The sequence below is a fragment of the Neltuma alba genome, unplaced genomic scaffold (genome assembly GCF_004799145.2).
Source record: "Neltuma alba isolate B1F8T4 unplaced genomic scaffold, ASM479914v2 tig00010412_pilon, whole genome shotgun sequence".
NCBI classification, from domain to species: Eukaryota; Viridiplantae; Streptophyta; class Magnoliopsida; order Fabales; family Fabaceae; genus Neltuma; species Neltuma alba.
This window is the reverse complement of record NW_021635314.1, coordinates 23,248-43,260: the sequence shown is the minus strand read 5'-3', so window position 1 is coordinate 43,260 and position 20,013 is coordinate 23,248. Positions and strand designations below refer to the sequence as shown.

Sequence of the window (20,013 nt, the reverse complement as noted above, 5' to 3'; positions counted from 1 at the left end):
TTAAAGTATCCAGTAGATAGCAAGCATGCATTAGTATATTGAAAAAGTTGTCAATTAGCACAAAGTACCAAAGCAGTTATTTTAAACCCTAAAATGAAAAAGTTCAAATTTCCCAAGTAAAACCAGCTCTGTAATGTTCTAAAAAATCTCAAAAGATATAAAGCAATCATTACCCATCCTTGAATGTTGACAGAAACTTTTTGAACAGTTTCAATGCGATAGAAATGATGAAATGCTTAACACGTAGAAATCCACCTAAAAGAATATACAATAAGGATAAATGGAAAGGAAGTAGTTAGTACGAGCGTAGAAGCACCCTTTTTGTTTGAAAATAAACAGGAAAGTGAGAAGTAAGGCAAACTGATATTGCAACTTGAAATGAAAACAAACCCTAATCGCTTTGAATTAAATGTGACTATGTTTAGAGTTAGAGGCCAATATATGTCAGAGTTTCTACCCTCCTCTTCTTGGTGGCAAGCAGTGACAATGAGATCTGAGCAGCGCGAGATAGAGAGATAAAGGTGAGAGGCAATGTGCGAATGAAAAGTAGGAATAGGAGTAACCCTCAATTTTTTTAAAAAAAAATTCACAAGGATAGTTTGGTAATTTTATAAATACAATCTCCTACCCTTAGGTCCCATGGGACTTCTTAAATATTTGAAAATTTTTAGGGACTTTTTATTGTTTATTTTTTTTACATGAGACTCTACAATAATTTTCCCTAACAACTTCCTTTTGGCCATTAACAAAAAACCAGCATGACCATGAAAGTTACTAATTATTTTTTATATATTCAATAACAAGTGTGCATTAAGATAGTGGCTCTACTAATGTTCCCTTATTACTAACATCACTCAACATGCTATTTATGAAAAAATACTTCACATATCTATCAGAATCCTACTCCCAAAAAAGTAAACGAAGGTAGAGCTTACATCTTTATATACACCAAAAATTAGGCATCCCATATGTACTTCCAAATTTAAGATGGCTTAGGATTCTTCCAATCCTTCTTATGTGTTCAGCTTAGTGGCATCTAGTGCAATGGTATATCCTTTTGTTTTGCAACCATAAATTACTATTTATATCCGTTCACCAAACAAATATATCTCATCATTTTTTAAATTAAAAAAAAAACAGAACAACTTCATTCATTAACATTTTTAGAATAGGGTTCACACATTCCCAAGGGGTATTAACAACAAACTCCACCCTATATTTACTATATAGACTTATAGTTTGTCCTCACAGTACTCACACAACAAACCCACTGCCTTCTTCAAATTTTCCTTAGATAATTAGCCATTTCACAACAATAATGACTCTAACTCCTATTGAATAGCAACACACTCCTATCCCTAAACATTTTTGCTTATGCGCACAAAAACAAAAAACCTCTCCATGAACATCCTTACTTCAACATCCTCCTCCTAACAAGCTGCCTCAAGCTTACCTTCCTCCCTGCCTAAAAACCTAGCTACCCAAAACAAAATACCCATAAAACATGAAGAACAAGAACAACATTATGAAGCTCACGTGATTGAGAGAAGAAGATTATGGTGTCAAAAATTGTAACAGCCACTTTTCTGTAAAGTTTACTATGGCAAAATGCCTACAATGCAGTATTTTATTTAAGCATCATCATCCATCAAAGGGTTGAAAATTTTAAATATGGAGTTTGGGGGTTGCATCATCACTTTGAATTTTTACTAAGAGGGAGAGTTTTTTCTGCTAGAATTTTCTCAGGGCAATTCTCTAAGAAGTTTGTGAACTTCGAAAGTAAAGATAAGAGATCCCAATCCTTTTGTGTGTTTTCTTACTCCTCTCTTCTCATTCTCCTCCCCTAACTGGAATTTTTGTTACCTTAGAGATAAATCCTTAGCAATTCTTTGAATCAATGATATAATTTGACTCAGAGTCGGAGTAGACATTTAGGAGGACGTCCAAGTGTGTTTTGGGTAATTTCCATAACTATTTTAGGAATCCATTTAACGCATATTCTCACCTGTTTCTCCTGTTGGCTCCTTTAAAAATTCCTCTTAATTATAAAGTAACATGTAGGATAAGTTTCTAAGCATCTAGAATAAGAAAAATGAATTGAAAAATAATGGAATTGTTAATTGTATTTAGGGCTTCTTTTATATTACAGATTACTATAAAAACATTACTATTTTAGGACTCTAAAACTAGATAGAAGCCTTGAAATCAAATTTCTGAAATTTCCCTATATTTCTTTGTCGTGATCTACGTTTCACTATGGCTAAGAATTATGTCATTGTGGCATAGCTTATGTTAGTGTCATTCCGATGAAACATAGCTTTTGCAATAGTGAAGATAGGATTTACCATAATGAAAGGTAAATATTTGTGCTACATGATATTTTTATGACTGTATGAGCTATATCTAGCTGAGGTATGTTGCATGATCACATGCTGAGATCTTGCTGTTATGCTTATGAAAGGAATTGAACTTGGATAGTTGATATGTAGTAGTAACTGATAGAAGTTGAGATTCTATCTTATGAATTAAGAAATGTCGTGATTGTGTATTTTGTTCTAACTGTAAGAATGAGGTATTGTGATGAAGGTGTATGGTATAACCATGTGGTTTGCCTCCATAGAGCTCACTATGGTTTGCAATTTGGAGATGATAGTGCATCCTCATTTGTGTCATTGCATGGATTTCCTGAGACAGTATACCCCAAGGGCAACTACCCCCTAGGATGCTGGGTAGTAAACCTATTGGGATAGTATAACTCTTTTCAGGAGGAGCCCATTGTGTGTATGTGCTTTGCTGACTTTGGCTAGTCCGCGTCACATATGGGCAAAGCTTGTAGGAATCATCAGTCACATGGTAGAACTCAGCCCATGGGTTCAAGTTGGCTGATATAAGGAGGATATAAAATAGAAATTGAATTTAAATTAATGAGCAATGTTTGATGCTATATCATGCTATCTATTGATTTTTTCTCTTGGTGCATACATGTGATATTTGTTATCTGTTATGAAACAATGATATGTTTAATGATTGTTTTAACTGTTAGTCCTACTCGGTACCTCTTAGGGTGCCAGTAATGAGGTAATAGGAGTTTATGTTATTGAGATAATTGTCTCACTCTATTATTTTTACAAGTTAAAGCAGCAAAGGTGCTGTGTTGGGTAAGAGCACAAGGTTGGAGGTCGTGTGGCAAGGTCACTGTACCTCGCATTTTATTATGTTATATTTAGCTTTTGATTATTTTCCACCTAGGACATGGTCATATGTTGATTTATTTATGGACATTTGTTAATTTGGTTTATTAAACCCTTATTTTGTTATTTTATGGTTTGATTTGGTTTTTGAATAAAAGCCTAGTTTTGGGGCCTCGATTCGCATTATGATTGATGGTACATATGTGATGAGTACATGATTCTGGTATATTTTTATTTAATTATTTTGATAGTAGTTTATTATTGGTTATAATTGTGTCAATTAGGTATAAGAAAGGATCCTCAATCCTTTTCTAACATGATTATGTATTCAAGGTAAGTAAAATCTTTAATAACCATGGTATGGTGTTTTGTAGACTATATATGTTTATATCATTGTTATGCAAAAAAAAAAAAGGTTAAATATGATAAGCAAGTTGTAAGGTGTTATATAAATTACTCACATTCACTTGCTTTCGATGTTTCCTCCTTCCACCACGTCGGTCTCCCAATCTCAACTCGTGCTGACTTTCTTCTCTCCTCTCTTTATTTTTTTTCCCCCTATTGCAAAGGGTATTTTTGTCATTTCTGTTAACTTCACAATACCAATTCATGTGGTCCCTTTTTTTTGTGTCATTTGCAGCTGTTAACTATCTTTTTTGGGATTTAGTATTTTTAGGGTTCTTTTTTTTGTTGTTTTCACAACAAACAATTCGAATGAAATAATAATTATCTAAAATATTCCTGATTATTTCTAAATCCATACTCCATCAAAAGTGTAATAAAACGTGGGGAGAAATTTTGAAAAAAAAATTAAAAAAATAATTTGCATAGAACTCAAAATAAACAACGTTATTTTTCAATTTTTTTTTTCAGACACTTGAGTGTCATTCAATCATTTTTTTCAAAATTATTAATTGTCATTAAAACAAAACAAGAACATTAACCAAATTAGTGGAGAAATAACATGACGGGGGTAAACAATAACAGAAAAAGGAGAGCAAAGCATGACGATTTATTTACATGTTAAGAATTTCAAAGGCGGCCACAAGTCTCTCGGTCATAGCCTAAAGTCCACGCTCGATGGAGAAACAGACCTCACAACGTGTTCACAGGTCACCAGTTCACGTTCACCTAACAATTTTGTACCATATTCTATACATTGTTGGCATCCAAAGGTCACAGAACGTTAAATGTTTATTTAGTCTATCACATTGGAAACTTCCCGATAACTTGCTTTTTGGTTACCTTTCAACAAAACTGGACCCCACACGTCATTTTGTCCTTTTCTTTCGCCATCTTTCCGTTGAATTAGTTTATCTAACAATGTGCGAAGTGGATATTAAAATAACATGCCAACTGATAAACTTTCCAAAATTATCACGCCGTTAATATCACCGTTAATTCCTAGGAATTTGGGTTTTCATCCGTAATTTTAAATCGTTAGTTGTGGTTGTTATAAGGAAAATTTTTTAAAAAATATCTTTAAAATTTTAAATCTCAAATCAGAATTTTTTTTAAATATTATCAATTGTTCTTAAAATATAGTAAATAAAACTGATTTGAAATTTTACAATTTTAAAATTTTTTTTGGGATTCTTCTTTGTTATAATTTTATAAGCACTTTATTTTAGTTTACATAGCAATCAAATCAAACTTATTAAAAGTATATCAATAATTTGTTAAACTCATATCAAATCCTTACAATATTATAGAAATCAAAACCGACTAGTTAAAACTACAAGGATTGAAACTAAAATTTGATCAAGCTATGTAAAAGCTGACAATAGTATTCATCCTTGGCCCAAATAAAAAAAGAATTAAGCCATTATTATAAGTTAAGGTTAATCTATCATCCTGAATTTTTTTCCAGTATATTTAGTATTCTAAATTATTTTATAGTTTAACTAATACACTTAAATATTTTTTTTTAGTATTTTGCAATTCGTCAAGCTTTTAGAGTATTTTTCTAAGTGCGCTTAGCACATTTAAGTATTTTGTGATAAAATTTTAGCCTTAAATATTAAGATGTTGGGCAAATTTAAAAAATATTTAAATGTGGTGAATGGAGTATAAAATACTTGACGATGATACCAGACTAAAAAATGTCCTAAAGTGCTGGATGAAGTTTGAACGCATTATTATTTATGCATACAGAATTATTGAAAATAGTTTTATTTATGATCATGGATGATAGCCGGTGGAGTCCTAGTGTCGTTTAAAAAAGGGAAACGGAAAGTAGAAAGAGCTAAAATTAATTGAAAAAAAAAAAGCAAATTATTTAGTGGGGGAGGTCTTGTTGCACTATATATAATTAGAACTTTTCGAGTTATATTCTCTTTCCTCCTCTCTCTTTTTTTCCTAGCAGTTAGATTGACATATTTCAATGATAATCATCTTTATAATCCGTAAATTGTGAGAGGTTTGTAAATTTTAGAAGTTGATATAGATTGTTGGAAAAAACAAAGTTTATTTGGAAATTTAGTTGCAAGCTTATTTATAAAACTGGAAAAAGATCAATTATAATTTAATGGTAAATAATGGAGAATTTGTAAATTGAAAGCTCAATTGAAAAATCAAAACTGCTATTGTAAATTGTGAATTTTTTTTCAAAATGATTAAAGACCGAATACAACCAGTTGATAAGTTAATTAGTTAATCTTCTTATTTTTACAGCTAAACTTTCAGGGTTTACAAATATTTTACACTACATGATTTTAATGTGCTACTAATTTTTCAATATTTAGGATTAAGCTTTCAGGTACAATTAAACTTAGGAGACTTGTAGCTAAGTAATGTACCGACCATGCGAGATATTTTTAAGCTTTGGCAATTTTCTATAATTTTATAAGCCCATGGTTTTCCAATGTTCCTTTGTTGTTGTATATCCCTATGCACCATTTTCCCATTAATATAATGTATCATTTTCTTTTTTTCTTTTTAAAAAAAAGGAGTTAAAGTGTAATTTTGAATATAATCTTATTTTTCATGTATGATTTTGTCCCTAATCTTTTTAGTGGTGCAATTTTGACCATAAAAGGCAAAATTACATCTAAAGATTAGGGATAAAATTGCAACTAAAAAAAGAATGAATGGTAAAATTGCACTTGAAAAATAAGATAGGAGCACAATTGTACCACTAAAGGATTAGGAGTAAAATTGTACCTTAGAAATAAGGTCATGGTCAAAATTCCACCTTAACCCAAATAATATAATATGTCCTTGATTTATTGGTACATAATTTTATAAAAAATGTGTAAACTACTCCCTCCGTTTCTTATAATAAGATCTTTTTAACTAAATTGTGAAGTTTAAGAAAACAATTAAAATTAGTTAAAAGCAATTAATATGTAGCAAATGTAATTTTTTTCCAAATATATTCCTATATATAAATAAGTAAATATGAGAAAGTAATAGTGAGATAAATGAAGAAAGAGAATGTATTAAATGAATTAAATTAAGAGTCAAATAGGTAATAATGTATTAAATGCTTAGACAAACTCAGAGAATTTTATAAAAAAAATAGCCCATTTAAAAAATTAGATCTTATAATAAAAGATAATGCAAAAAGTGACATATAAAAAGAAATGGAGGGGGTAAATTTTTCGCTCTACAATTTATAACTTTGAAAACAACAACAATTCTATGTGAAAAAACAATAAGATAAAGGTGTAATTTTATTCTTAGTCTTATTTCTCAAGTACACTAGGAGTCTGATTTTTTCTAATTGTATAATTTTACCCATGATTATTTTCTTTATGCAATATTACGTATGATTTTTTTGTACAATTTTACTCCTATCTTATTTCTCAAATATACAAAAAAAATTATGGGTAAAGTTGCACAAAAAAAATCACCGATAAAATAATACAACTAAAATGACCTGAAAAATTAGATCACATTTAGTGAAAAATAAACGATAATTTTACCGGTTAAAATTGTAACATTTAAAACTTTGACAAATAATTATTAATTATAAATTTCACAAGTTTAGATCATTCTCAAGTTTTCTTTGTCATCTCTGTGCCCAAACGTCAAACACCTACAAGTCCCAATTTCCGGCAACTTATTAAAATTTAGTTGACCAAACAAATCCCACTCCTCCTCAGCTGTATTCACACCCCAATAATTTGCTTATATATTTATATATATTCCCATAATCACCCACTTAACTCGCCAAGTGACTCTGCCCTTCCATTTTTGTTCCGCACAGAAAAACAGAGCTCTTCGTCTTTCACAGAACAGGGGCGACCTGACCTTGTAAGAACACACACAGCCATGGCAGGCAAGCTCAAAGTGTTTGCTCTTCTGCTCCTATCAATCGCCACCTTCTCATGGCTCTTCCGCTCAAACCCGCTATGTTGTCGGCGGCAACACCGGTTGGACTGTCCCTCCCGGCGGCGCGTCCACCTACAGCAACTGGGCTTCTAACCAGAAATTCAAACAAGGCGACACTCTTGGTAACAAAACTCATACATAGTACCAATTAGTCCCAACACTTACTTTAATTTCTCCGTTCAGCGTAATAGCTCTTTGTCTTTTTGTTGTTCTGTGTAGTGTTCAGCTTTACAACCGGGCAACATGACGTAGCGAAGGTGACCAAGGCAGCTTTTGATTCCTGCAACACTACGAACCCCATTTCAATTCTAAATAATGGACCTGCAAGTGTCAAATTGAACGAAAGTGGTGAACAGTATTACATTTGTACTGTTGGGCCTCACTGTTCTCTTGGCCAGAAACTCGCCGTTAATGTTTCCAAACAAGCTTCTTCTCCTTCTGCTTCCCCTGCTCCTCAGCCCTCTGCTTCACCGGCGAAGTCTCCTGCGCCAGTGAAAGCTCCTTCACCAGCCCCAGCTTCAGCTCCGTCTCCTCAATCTGGAGCTGTAACTTACACCGTCGGAGACAAAACCGGATGGACCGTACCTTCCAGCCAGGCGTTTTATAAAACCTGGACTTCCAGCAAGACCTTCAAAGTCGGCGACATACTGGGTAAGAGCAGAAAGTGTCGAGTATATTTCAAATGCTATGTTCTTGAGCTACTGGGTATTATGATTTGAGAATAGATATGGTGTTCTTGAGGTGAATCAAGTTTCTTTCTGCTGATGGATTTGAGCGACTTGTGCAGTGTTCAACTTCCAGAAGAACGCACACAATGTGGCAGAGGTGACGAAGGCGAACTACGGCTCCTGCGGCACAGCATCTCCTCTTAGGCTTTACAATAACCCACCGGTGAGAATGACCCTGAACAAGTCCGGCGAGCATTATTTCATCTGTGCGGTCCCCGGTCACTGCGCCGGCGGGCAAAAGCTGGCTATCAACGTCACCGGCGCCTCCTCCCCAGCGACCTCTCCATCTCCAAGTTCGCCGCCATCTCCCACCGCTCCTGCCCCCGGATCTCCCGCTTCTTCGCCCTCCGGTGGCGCAACAAACCCTTCATCCCCATCTCCCTCCGGTTCTTCCAGCCCATCCTCGCCAAACTCCGGTGCGACGTCGTACAGAGTTGCCGGATTACTCGCCACCCTTTTGTGGATGGCTGCGGCATTACTGTGTTAGATAGATGATTAGAGATTGTTGGTAGTGTAGAGTTTGATGTGATTCGCTGTGGATCTTTGATTGTTTTTGCGGAGATTGAGTCTTTTATTGGAGTTTTGCAATAAAGTTGGATTTTCCATTCATATGCAGTTTTGTTTCACTAATTTACACATAAAGTTGTGGTTGTGGTTGTGGTCATAGTAACTTGGACAAATTTTAATTTGAACTATAATGTGGGATGTTTATTAGTTCGGAGTGAATTTGCCTGTGATTTACAATTTAGTACAGGCTTTTATATGTTTTATGTAGATTCTTTTCTTGGTCAGAAATATAGAATTACAGATAATCCATTCCTCCTCGTTCTTGTTTTTATGTTTTTGTTGTGTTGCTTAAGTTAGAATTCCCACTTCATGTTTATGTTTATGTACAATAACATGGTGTTAAAATTTAAAATTGTAGTTTGGTCAAATCAACTAACTAGTGAATCAATCTTTTCATGAGTAGGATCTAGGATTTGGGATGAGTCGAAAATAAATTTTTTTATTTTTTTATTAAATTTAAAATGATGTTATCTTGAATTATAATATACGTAAATGAGAGACTATACTATTCAGTAATTAAATCATACATATTTTTTAATCTTATTTGTGAGTTATTTCTAGCATGTTTTACTTGGTCCTGTAGATAGAACAAGAGAAAGAGATATATATATATATATATATATATAGATACAGATGTTTTGCATCATGTTTAATCACACATAATTTTTTTTTTTTGGCCAATACAATCACACATAGTATAACTATATAAATTTTCACGATTTGAAAGCTATAAAGCTCACCTTGCTCAATGCCTTTTTCTGAGCTCAACAACAATACTACTTGACAAAATGTAAAGCCGCTAACTCATTATAATATTTTTATGTAATCCCAATTTAATCCCATTAAGCCTGCACTCTAAAATAAATTTTATACAAGAATATCCTTATTTACCTTTTGCATTTTATAATTTATTTTGAAATATCATATGCATATATTTTCCAATTCATAAATGTTATAAGTTTATTTGACTGATACTTATAAAGTTTTTTAATTAAGTCATACCAGTCTCAAGATTTTGAATACAAGAAAGAAATATTTTGTAGGGAGTAATTACTATTTTTTAAGAGAAAATTATCCTCAGATGAGTAACCATTTTTATCAAGACATTGCAAATCAAATCTCCAATAGCAATAAACTAAAATTAGTTTAGAACGTTTTCCTAAAAAATCAAACAAAATAATAAAAGTTTTATCATATTATCCTAATGATCAAAATAAACACTCCGTTACTTGTGTAAATCCAATCAATTCGTTATCTACTTTTGATACTATTGATATGAAAATTTTTTGATTGAAATTGTCAAATTTTATACAAGTCAGTTTTTCCAACTCATTCGGTAATGCTTGATAGCTTTTGACTTGTATCATTAATAGTTTTATCCCTCAATTTGCATCTTTCAAAGAAATCAATAATCTTGTAGAAAAACTAGTTGAAATTGGATTAAAAAAGTTGTTATTTCAATCAAAGAGTTTGGAAAACAGGTTGTGCAATTGAATGCTTGTCTAATAATGAATCATATTAAGAGATTTTCAATAGTATTGGTATTGACAATATTGAACTTACTGTACAGCTATTCTAAAACATAACATTAGATAACAAACAAAACAATTTTATATAAAATATTTAATTATTTTTGAAATAATTGGATTAATGTTTTTAAGTTAAATTACGCCCCGTAATTCAGGATTATGACTTCCTCTTGGCAGGGATTGAACCAGGAAAATTGCTCGGGGTGGTGAAGTATATGTACATTTGTATATATAAATATTATTCTAATGAAAATATACTTATACATAATAATAAGATCTTTAAAAATATGATAAAAATAAAAATTATAAGAAAAATTCTAATAGTCGTTCTATGAGAAAAACTAGTTGTGTTTTATTTATTTTGTAAATTTTAAATTTTTAATCGATAAGAATTTTCTTAATGATAAAATCATGTCCAAGACTATTCCTAGGAGGGGAAATATACTACTAGAACTTTAGAATTGTGCGATATATACCAACAACCTAGCCTAACTTTAGCCTGCTTTTAGTAAACCAGATATGCCTAATCCTCCAAATAATTTTAGATGAGGTCGTATTAAGTAACATACCATTTAAAAATTAAAATCAACAACATTTGAAAAATAATATGTTCCATATCTAACACTAGCACGTCTTATGAAAGAAGCTGACAAAAATACTCTCAATATCTTAAATCACTCAACAACTCTTCCAAATTTAACAGCAAGAAGGCCTTATATCATTATGTGAGATAAGCTATATAGATTGCACAATACTATTACATTCTATTAATAGCCAAATCTTTAGATAAATTGTTAATCTAACAACCTTGCTCAATAATTTCATAGAGTAACTACAAATGCTTGAAGGACATTCGAGTAACAATCCTGTTATCATAGTAGTGAATCTCAAAATTCAAGAATGTAAATTGTTACTCATTTTGTTGCTAGCTTCTTTATGAGGGCTTTTAATTGCATAATTATCTTTCGGATCAGTTTTAGGTTTTTTGAAATAGAACAACTATGTATAAAATTGGCTCAAAAACTGGTCATAACTGACAATTGAACTGGCATAATTGAATGCTATGAAAGTATCAAATTTTTGAAACTCTAGGATTGGATAGAAGCTTAAAACATTGGTTTTTGACTGTTTTCATATTCTGATGGCAAATTGTTGAGTTCACTGTTGTGAAGAAATTGTCTTGTTGCAGTAACAGTACTCGTGACTTTGTCGTGAAGAAAGACAAATGAGGAGCTCATGTTTGTATCCCTTATGTTTTCACTATGTGTTCGCATGATGCTTATGCTTAAGATGAATATGATGTTATGGCATGCTAACAACTATCGGATATATATGAATTGAATCACATATGTGATAAAGTGATTATACTATATGTTAGAATAAAGATATGCCATAGTTATATGTGCAATGTGTAACTTATGGGGAGGTATTGTGATAGACATGTATTGAATCACCACGTGGTTTGCCTCTATAGGGTATACTATGAATGTCACTTGGCACTTTGAAAAAAATAGCACACCCTCATTTGAGACACTATCCTAGAGCTGTGCACCCCGAGGGCAACATACCCACGAGGATATCGAGCAGTAAACTCACTAGCGTAGCGTACTTTTTTTCTAGAGGAGTCTATGGCCTATGTGTGCTCTGCTAACTTTGGTTGGTCTACATCACACATGAGGAAAGCTCGTAGGAATCACTAGTCACATAGTAGGATTTAGGCTATGGGTTCAGGTTGGCAAGTGTAAGGAGGATATGAGACATGAATTAAACTTAAATAAAGAGCAATAGTTAATGAATTAAACTTGTCTATCTTTTTTTTGTTCTATGTGACTTGTTATATGCTATCTGTTATGAAATCTTAACTTGAGTAACGTTTACCTTGTCATTTTAGTTTCATTGGCCACTTCTTAGAGGTGTTAGTAGAATGTTTGTCTCACTTTGTTACTTTTGCGGGTGAGAGTAGCAGAAGAGCTGCACCAGGAAAGGAGCATGAGGCTAGAGGTCATGGGGCAATGTAACCCCTTCCTTGCACTTTATCCTATTATGTTTAACTTTTGATTATTTGCCATATAAAACATGGACGTTCATTGTTTTAGCTATGGTTAGTTGTTGAGTTTGGTTTACTGAATATCTATTCTATTATTTTATGATTTGGTCTTGTTCCTAGACAAAAGCCTAATTTTGGGGCTTGGATTCATATTATGTTTCATGACATGCTTGTAATGAATAATTGGTTTGATCCATTTATTTTGAAAGTAGTTTATTATCTGTTACGACTACGTCTATTAGGTCTAAGAAGAGATCTTTTATAACTATATTAGTAGTTCAATCCTTTCTAATATAGTCATACATTGAATGTGAGTAAGTCTCGTTTATAACCACGATATAGTGCTATATAGATTGTATGTGTTTGTTTCTTTTATATATTGTGGTTATGAGAAAAATAGGTTAAGTATGGTAAGCAGGTTATAAGGTGTTACATTGAGAGAGTAATGAAGAACCAAATCACAACAAATATGTTTTTTTTAATAATATTTTATTTTTATTAATTATAAGGATATAATAGTCTTTTTGTAACTTATAACTAATTATGAAACAAAATTAGTCTAAACATTCCCTATAAATATTACTTTATGCCCAATATACTTTTAAAGTTTACTCTCAATCCCATTCCCAATTTCAATCCATCAAAATTCAAGCTATGTATTAAACAAGACCATAGTAGGTTGATAAAATTTCCCTTTCGCCTTATTAGGTACTTCCTAGTCACAAATTATTATAGTAGTTTTTTTCTATTTAAATCAGTCAACTTGAATTATATGATCAACATCTCTATTGATGTTCCTATTTTTTTTGTATAATTGATTCTAAATATCTAAACATTGCTACTTGTGGAATGACTTAATCTCTAATCTCACCTCCATATTACTTCTAACTCACCTTTTATCAAAATTGCAATATATATTCTGTCTTACCTACTAAGAGGAAAACCCTTTGACTTTAGCTAGTGTTTTTTCTTATAACTCAAATATAGAGTTAATCTCTTCTTTCAACTCAGCCAAAAAAACTATATCATTGGCAACAAGCATGTACTTGAGAATTTTGTCTTTTATAAAATTCGTTAAACTGTCCAGAACTAGGTTAAACAAATAAGGGCTCAAAGATCATCTCTAATGTAGATCAATCCTTATAGGAAAGTCCTTAGTCTCACCTCTAGGTGTTCTTATACTAGTTGTTACCCTCTTATACATATGTTGTATGATTTTGATATAAGCAACACAAACACATTTCTTTTCTAAGGCTTTTTAATGGCACACAGTCATAAGTTTTTCCCGAATAAATGAAAACCATATGCAAGTCAATTCCTTTGCTACGGTAATTTTTTTATTAACCCCCTTACTAAATATATTTCTATAGAATTTGTATGTGTGAATAATTCAATTGTATTCATCTTGTGTAATAGAAAGTGAAGTTGTAGAGAAGAGGTGAATCTAGAAAGATTACATGAGATATCAAAGAGTTATTGTAGGAATAATCTAAGTTAAATCTAATCCTCTATAATCTGCATAATATTTTGGAAATAATAATTATTTATATATTTACTATACTTCCCCTCAAGTTGGATCATAGATGCTAATAATGTCCAGCTTTCTTATGAAGTCTTCAAACAAATCTTCAAGTAGTCTTTGGGTGAAAATATCTGCAAGTTGCTGCTTTGAGGTCACATAGGACAAACATACAATTCTGTTTTTTCTCTAATAAAGTGTTAGTCAACTTCAATGTGTTTGGTTTTGTTGTGTTGTACTAGGTTAAGAACCATATTTAAAGCTATCTTGTTGTCACAAGAGAGTTTCACTTACTTGCTAATATGAACTTAAGCCTCTTCTATTACTCTCTTCAACTAGAGACCCTCCATAATATCTTGAGCCAAGACTCTCAATTATGAGTCTACACTACTTTTAGATATAACTTTCTGTTTTTTACCCTGCCATGTCACTATATTACCCCCACACAAAGGTACAATAGCTAGATGTTGATATACTATCTTCTTGAGCTCCTACCTAGTCTAAGTTGACATGATATGGTGCAAAAAAAAAAAAACAAAACTTATAATAATGATGCAACAGTAACAATGACGACAAAAAGTGATGGAGATTGTTGGAAAACTTTGGAGAAATGCTAGCGATGAGAGGAAGATAAATGTTTGAATGGGATAGGGCAAGGGGGGGAATCATGACAACTTTGTGAAAATGAGAATTGAAGCTATGAAAATACGATGCGACTAGGTTAAAATATAAATTGACAGGATGTTTAATATCGTTTATTATAAAATTAAAACTAATGTTGTAACTCAAAACAAATTCGCTTTTTATATAAATGACTTTATTTCTTAGCATTTTTCTCACTAGTTTTTGTCTTGTCAAGACTTACAATGTCAGCTTTTCGAATAAGGGAAGTTAAACTCTTCAAAATATTACAAAAATACTGCCATTTTTTTTTCAAATAATTGACGTTAACAAACAAGGTTGCCAGTATATTTTGTAATAGTGACTCTACTCTATTTATATTAATTTGGTTTGTATTATAAATAAAGAAGAAGAACAGAGAAGAAAAGAATATCAATAAGAGAGAGTATTTCTTTTTTTATTCAAGGGGTGCTGAATACATTGTATATGGCCTCTATTTATAGGCATGGCTTTACATCTTTGATAGAATCTACAGATATAATAATAAAAGATAATTTCAGATAATGGGGATAATGGAAGATATTGAAGATACTGGAAGATGAGGGAGATAATGATAGATACATGGACATCTATAAAGATATTATATTCATAACACTCCCTCTTAGATGTCCATAACTAAATATGTGCCTCGTTAAAAAAACTTCTACTAAGAAAACCCTGTGGGACAAAACCTAGTAGAAGAAAAAGAGTGCAACATTTATTGATATATATTTCATAGTGCTGCCTCGTTAAAAACCTTGCTAGGAAAACCCAATAGGAAAAACCATAGACAAGAAAAAAAAGAGTACAACATACATTTACTCCCCTTCTTGACAATGTCAGTTGATATCTCTGAGTCTGTGAAGCCCAATGTCATGAACAAGTCTCTTGAACGTGGTGGCTAGAAGTGATTTGGTGAATAAGTCTGCTAAATTTTCACTAGAATGAATTTGTTGGATATTGACTTCACCATCCTTTTGAAGGTCACGAGTGAAGAAGAATTTTGGGGAGATATGCTTTGTTCTGTCTCCTTTGATGTACCCTTCTTTTAGTTGGGTAATACATGCGGTATTATCTTCGTACAGTATTGTTGGGATCATTTTACCAAAAGACAAGCCACAAGTAGTTCGTATGTGATGTATTAAGGACCTTAACCATACACATTCCCGACTTGTTTCATGCATTGCTAGAATCTCCGCATGGTTAGATGATGTGGCTGATATAGTTTGTTTCATAGATCGCCATGAAATGGCTGTACCACCACATGTGAATACATAGACAGTTTGTGATTTACCGACATGTGGGTCAGACTGAAATACAGCATCTGCATAGCCAACAAGATCGGTCTTGGATGCATTCGAATAAAATAATCCCATATCCATTGTACCCTTAAGATAACGAAGGATATGTTTAACTCCATTCCAATGCCTTCGTGTTGGTGAAGAACTATATCTTGCTAGTAAGTTGACTGCAAATGATATATCAGGTCGTGTATGATTAGCAAGATACATTAGTGCTCCAATCGCACTAAGATATGGTACTTCTGGACCAAGTAGCTCTTCATCACCTTTTTCCCCGATTTCTGAGGTCTAAAAGGGTCCTTATCCACCTCCAAAGATCTTACAACCATTGGAGTACATAATGGATGTGATTTATCCATATAAAAACGTTTAGGATCTTTTTTGTATAAGTTTCTTGATATACAAAAATTCCATTTTTCAAATACTCAATTTGTAATCCAAGGCAAAATTTTGTTCTTCCTAGATCCTTCATTTCAAATTTTTCTTTAGGCAATTCACTGCCTTTTCAAGCTCTTCAGGAGTTCCAATAATATTTATATCATCAACATACACAGCGATTATAACGAACTCATTTTCTGATCTTTTCATAAAAATACATAGGCATATTGCATCATTTTTATATCCTTCCCTCAATAGATACTCACTAAGCCTGTTATACCACATTCGCCCTGATTGCTTTAATCCATATAGGGATTTGTTTAACTTAATTGAGTATCGTTCTCGAGAGTTTGAATTGTATGCTTCTGGCAATTTCAGCCCTTCAGGGAGTCTCATATAAATGTCATTGTCAAGTGAGCCATACAGATAGGCTGTAACAACATCCATTAGATGTAAATTGAGCCTTTTATTTACTGTGAGGCTAATCAAGTATCGAAAAGTAGTTGTATCCACTACTGGTGAATAAGTTTCTTCAAAATCGATACCAGGTCTTTGTGTAAATCCTTGGGCAATGAGTCGTGCTTTGTATCTTATGATTTCACCCTTTTCATTTCTCTTTCACACAAAAACCCATTTATATTCAATCGGTTTTACATCTTCAGGTGTAAGGACTACTGGTCCAAAAACTTTTTGCTGTTCTAGCGATTTTAATTCTGCCTCAATTGCATCTTTCCATTTTGGCCAATCCTTTCTTTGTTTACATTCACTAATTGACTTTGGTTCATGATCCTCATTATCATTCATCACATCGAGCGCTACATTATAAGAGAAAATATCATCGACGTCAACTTCACTTCGGTCCCATCGTATCCCATTCATAACATAATTAATTGAGATCTCATCATTTTCACATATTTCAGGTACCTGACTTTCATTGAGAATTGGGACGTTAGTATTGTCTAATGACTCTTCTGGAGTTGCTAACTTTTCTAAATTATTCTCGACTAGGCCATCTATACTTTTAACTCTTTTTTCTTTCGAGAATTTTTATCTTTGGAGCCGATGGGCCTGCCACGCTTCATGCGTGCTTTAGAATCATTCACAATTGGTTGTCCATCAGGGACATCAATTTTAATAGGAGCATTAACAGCTGGAATATGTGATTTTGTTACTCTTTTGGGTCAGTAAATGCATCTGGTAATTGATTTGCTAAACTTTGTAAATTGACTATCTTTTGAACTTCCAGTTCACATTCTTTTGTGCGAGGATCAAGATGAGATAGTGATAATTCTTTCCAGCTAATGTCCTTTTCCAACTTCTTATTTTCTCCCCTCATTGTTGGAAAAACTGACTCATCAAAATGACAATCGGCAAATCGAGCCGTGAACAAATCTCCTGTTGACGGTTCTAGATATTTTATTATAGCCGGAGATTCATATCCAATATATATTCCCATCCTTCTTTGAGGCCCCATCTTGGTACGTTGTGGGGGAGCAATTGGAACATGTACAACACATTCAAAGGTTCTTAGATGGGAAATATTGGGTTCGTGACCAAAAACCACTTGTAAAGGGGAGGACTTGAGATAACTTGTTGGCCTGATGCGAATTAACATTGCTGCATGCAAAATTGCATGTCCCCAAGCAGAAATTGGGAGATTTGATCTCATAAGTAATGGTCTCGCAATTAATTGTAAACGTTTGATCAATGATTCTGCAAGTCCATTTTGTGTGTGCACATGAGCCATAGGATGTTCAACATCAATCCCAAGAGACATACAATAATCATTGAAAGCTTGTGAAGTAAATTCACCAGCATTATCAAGACGTATTTTCTTGATAGGAAAATCAGGGAAATGTGCTCTTAATCTGATTAATTGAGCCAATAATCTTGCGAACGCCAGGTTACGCGAAGATAATAAACAGACATGCGACCATCTTGTTGATGCATCAATCAGAACCATAAAATATCTAAATGGTGTGCATGGTGGATGTATCGGTCCACAAATATCTCCTTGTATGCGTTCTAGAAAAGTGAGAGGCTCACTTTTTAGTTTTCCTGGTGATGGTCGAACAATTAACTTTCCCTTGGAACATGCATTACATGAGAAAACATTGGATTGTGGTATTTGTTGACTTTTCAATGAATGTCCACATGAATTCTCAATTATTTTTCACATCATAATTGTCCCGGGATGGCCTAACCGGTCATGCCAAACATTAAATTTGTTATCATTTATAAACTGCTGGTTTATAATGATGTGTACTTCAATTGTACTAATAATTGTGTAGTACAAGCCAGAAGAAAATGCAGGCAATCTTTTAGTGTGCATTTTTACCTGAGGTTGACTTTGTAATAGCAAGATATTCTTGATTTTCCTCAATTGTTGTTTCGATATGGTATCCATTCTTGCGGATATCCTTAAAACTCAACAAATTTCTTTTAGACTTAGTTGAGTAAAATGCACTATCAATGTATAATATTGTTCCTCCAGGTAACAATATATTGGCTCTTTCGAAACCTTCAATCAGTTTTGTACTTCCAGATATAGTTTGAACGTTGGCTTCTTGCATTACCAAAGAAGAGAAATACTTTTTATTTCTAAGTATTGTATGAGTTGTTGCACTGTCAACAAGACATAAATCTTCATGATTGATGTCAATAGGAGCCATTCTTCGTTACAAGGAACATAGTCAAGAGAGGGGGGAAGAAACAAAATTAATAAAAGGAAAATACTCGTAATTTTATTAATCTGGAAAAATAACAACATTGAAAGTAGAAACTTTATAAAAGAAGATGAAAAGAAAAAAAATCATAGAAATTTAACATCACTAAAGCAATTTATTGTTGAACATTCCCATCACCAATCAGGTGATCAATCTTTCCATTAGGATCAGCAAAGAAATCAGCAATATCCAAATGAGTGACATCTATGTTGCCATAATCAGAATCGCCCTCTTCATCAACAAAATTGGTTTCTTCCCTTGGCATTTTGCCGTTGCCTTTACTTTTATTTTTAAGCGATTCTTGAGAAAGGTCAACCAAATGTTTTGGCATACGACAGGTACATGACCAATGACCATTCCCACCACAACGATAACACGAGTCTTCAGAGTGGTTATTACTTCCACTAGTTTTTCTCTTGCGATTCTCATCATTCTTTGCCCTCTTTGAATAGGAATTTGAGCCACCTCGATTATGACCATGACCACGTCCACGGTCAATGGAACGGCCTTGTGCACATCCATTTCCTCGTCCATGACCATGTGTTGGTCCATTTACTACTATATTCGCTTCCGGGAATGGAGTGGAGCCGGTTGGACGGGATTCATGATTTTTCATTAAAAGCTCATTATTTTGCTTAGCTACAAGAAGGCAAGAAATTAGTTCAAAATACTTTTTGAAGCCTTTTTCACGGTATTGCTGCTGCAGGAGCACATTGGATGCATGAAATGTGGAGAATGTTTTCTCCAACATGTCTTCATCAGTGACTTTTTCTCCACATAATTTCAGTTGAGAACTGATTCTAAATATCGCAAAATTATACTCACTAACAGATTTAAAATCTTGTAGGCACAAGTGCATCCATTCATAACGAGCTTTTGGGAGAATGACAGTTTTCTAGTGGTTGTACCTTTCTTTCAAATTGTTTCAAAGAACGAGTGGGTCTTTAATGGTCAAATATTCCATTTTTAGTCCTTCATGTATATGATGGCGTAAAAAGATCATAGTTTTAGCCTTTTCTTGATTAGATGCCT

At 33.0% G+C, this 20,013-nt stretch overlaps 2 protein-coding genes across 2 annotated transcripts; one reads left to right on the top strand and one right to left on the bottom strand.

The window, feature by feature from the left end:
- Positions 1-2,567: 2,567 nt before the first annotated feature.
- Positions 2,568-8,816, top strand: LOC114756446 (early nodulin-like protein 2). The gene is made up of 4 exons (XM_028945393.1): positions 2,568-2,729; positions 7,465-7,648; positions 7,746-8,177; positions 8,314-8,816. The coding sequence occupies exons 1-4, from the start codon at positions 2,568-2,570 to the stop codon at positions 8,739-8,741; spliced, it is 1,206 nt and encodes a 401-aa protein (XP_028801226.1). The 3' UTR covers positions 8,742-8,816.
- A 10,280-nt stretch (positions 8,817-19,096) lies between these two features.
- LOC114756444 (uncharacterized) lies at positions 19,097-19,732 on the bottom strand. The gene has a single exon (XM_028945392.1). The coding sequence runs from the start codon at positions 19,730-19,732 to the stop codon at positions 19,097-19,099; it is 636 nt and encodes a 211-aa protein (XP_028801225.1).
- Positions 19,733-20,013: the final 281 nt, after the last annotated feature.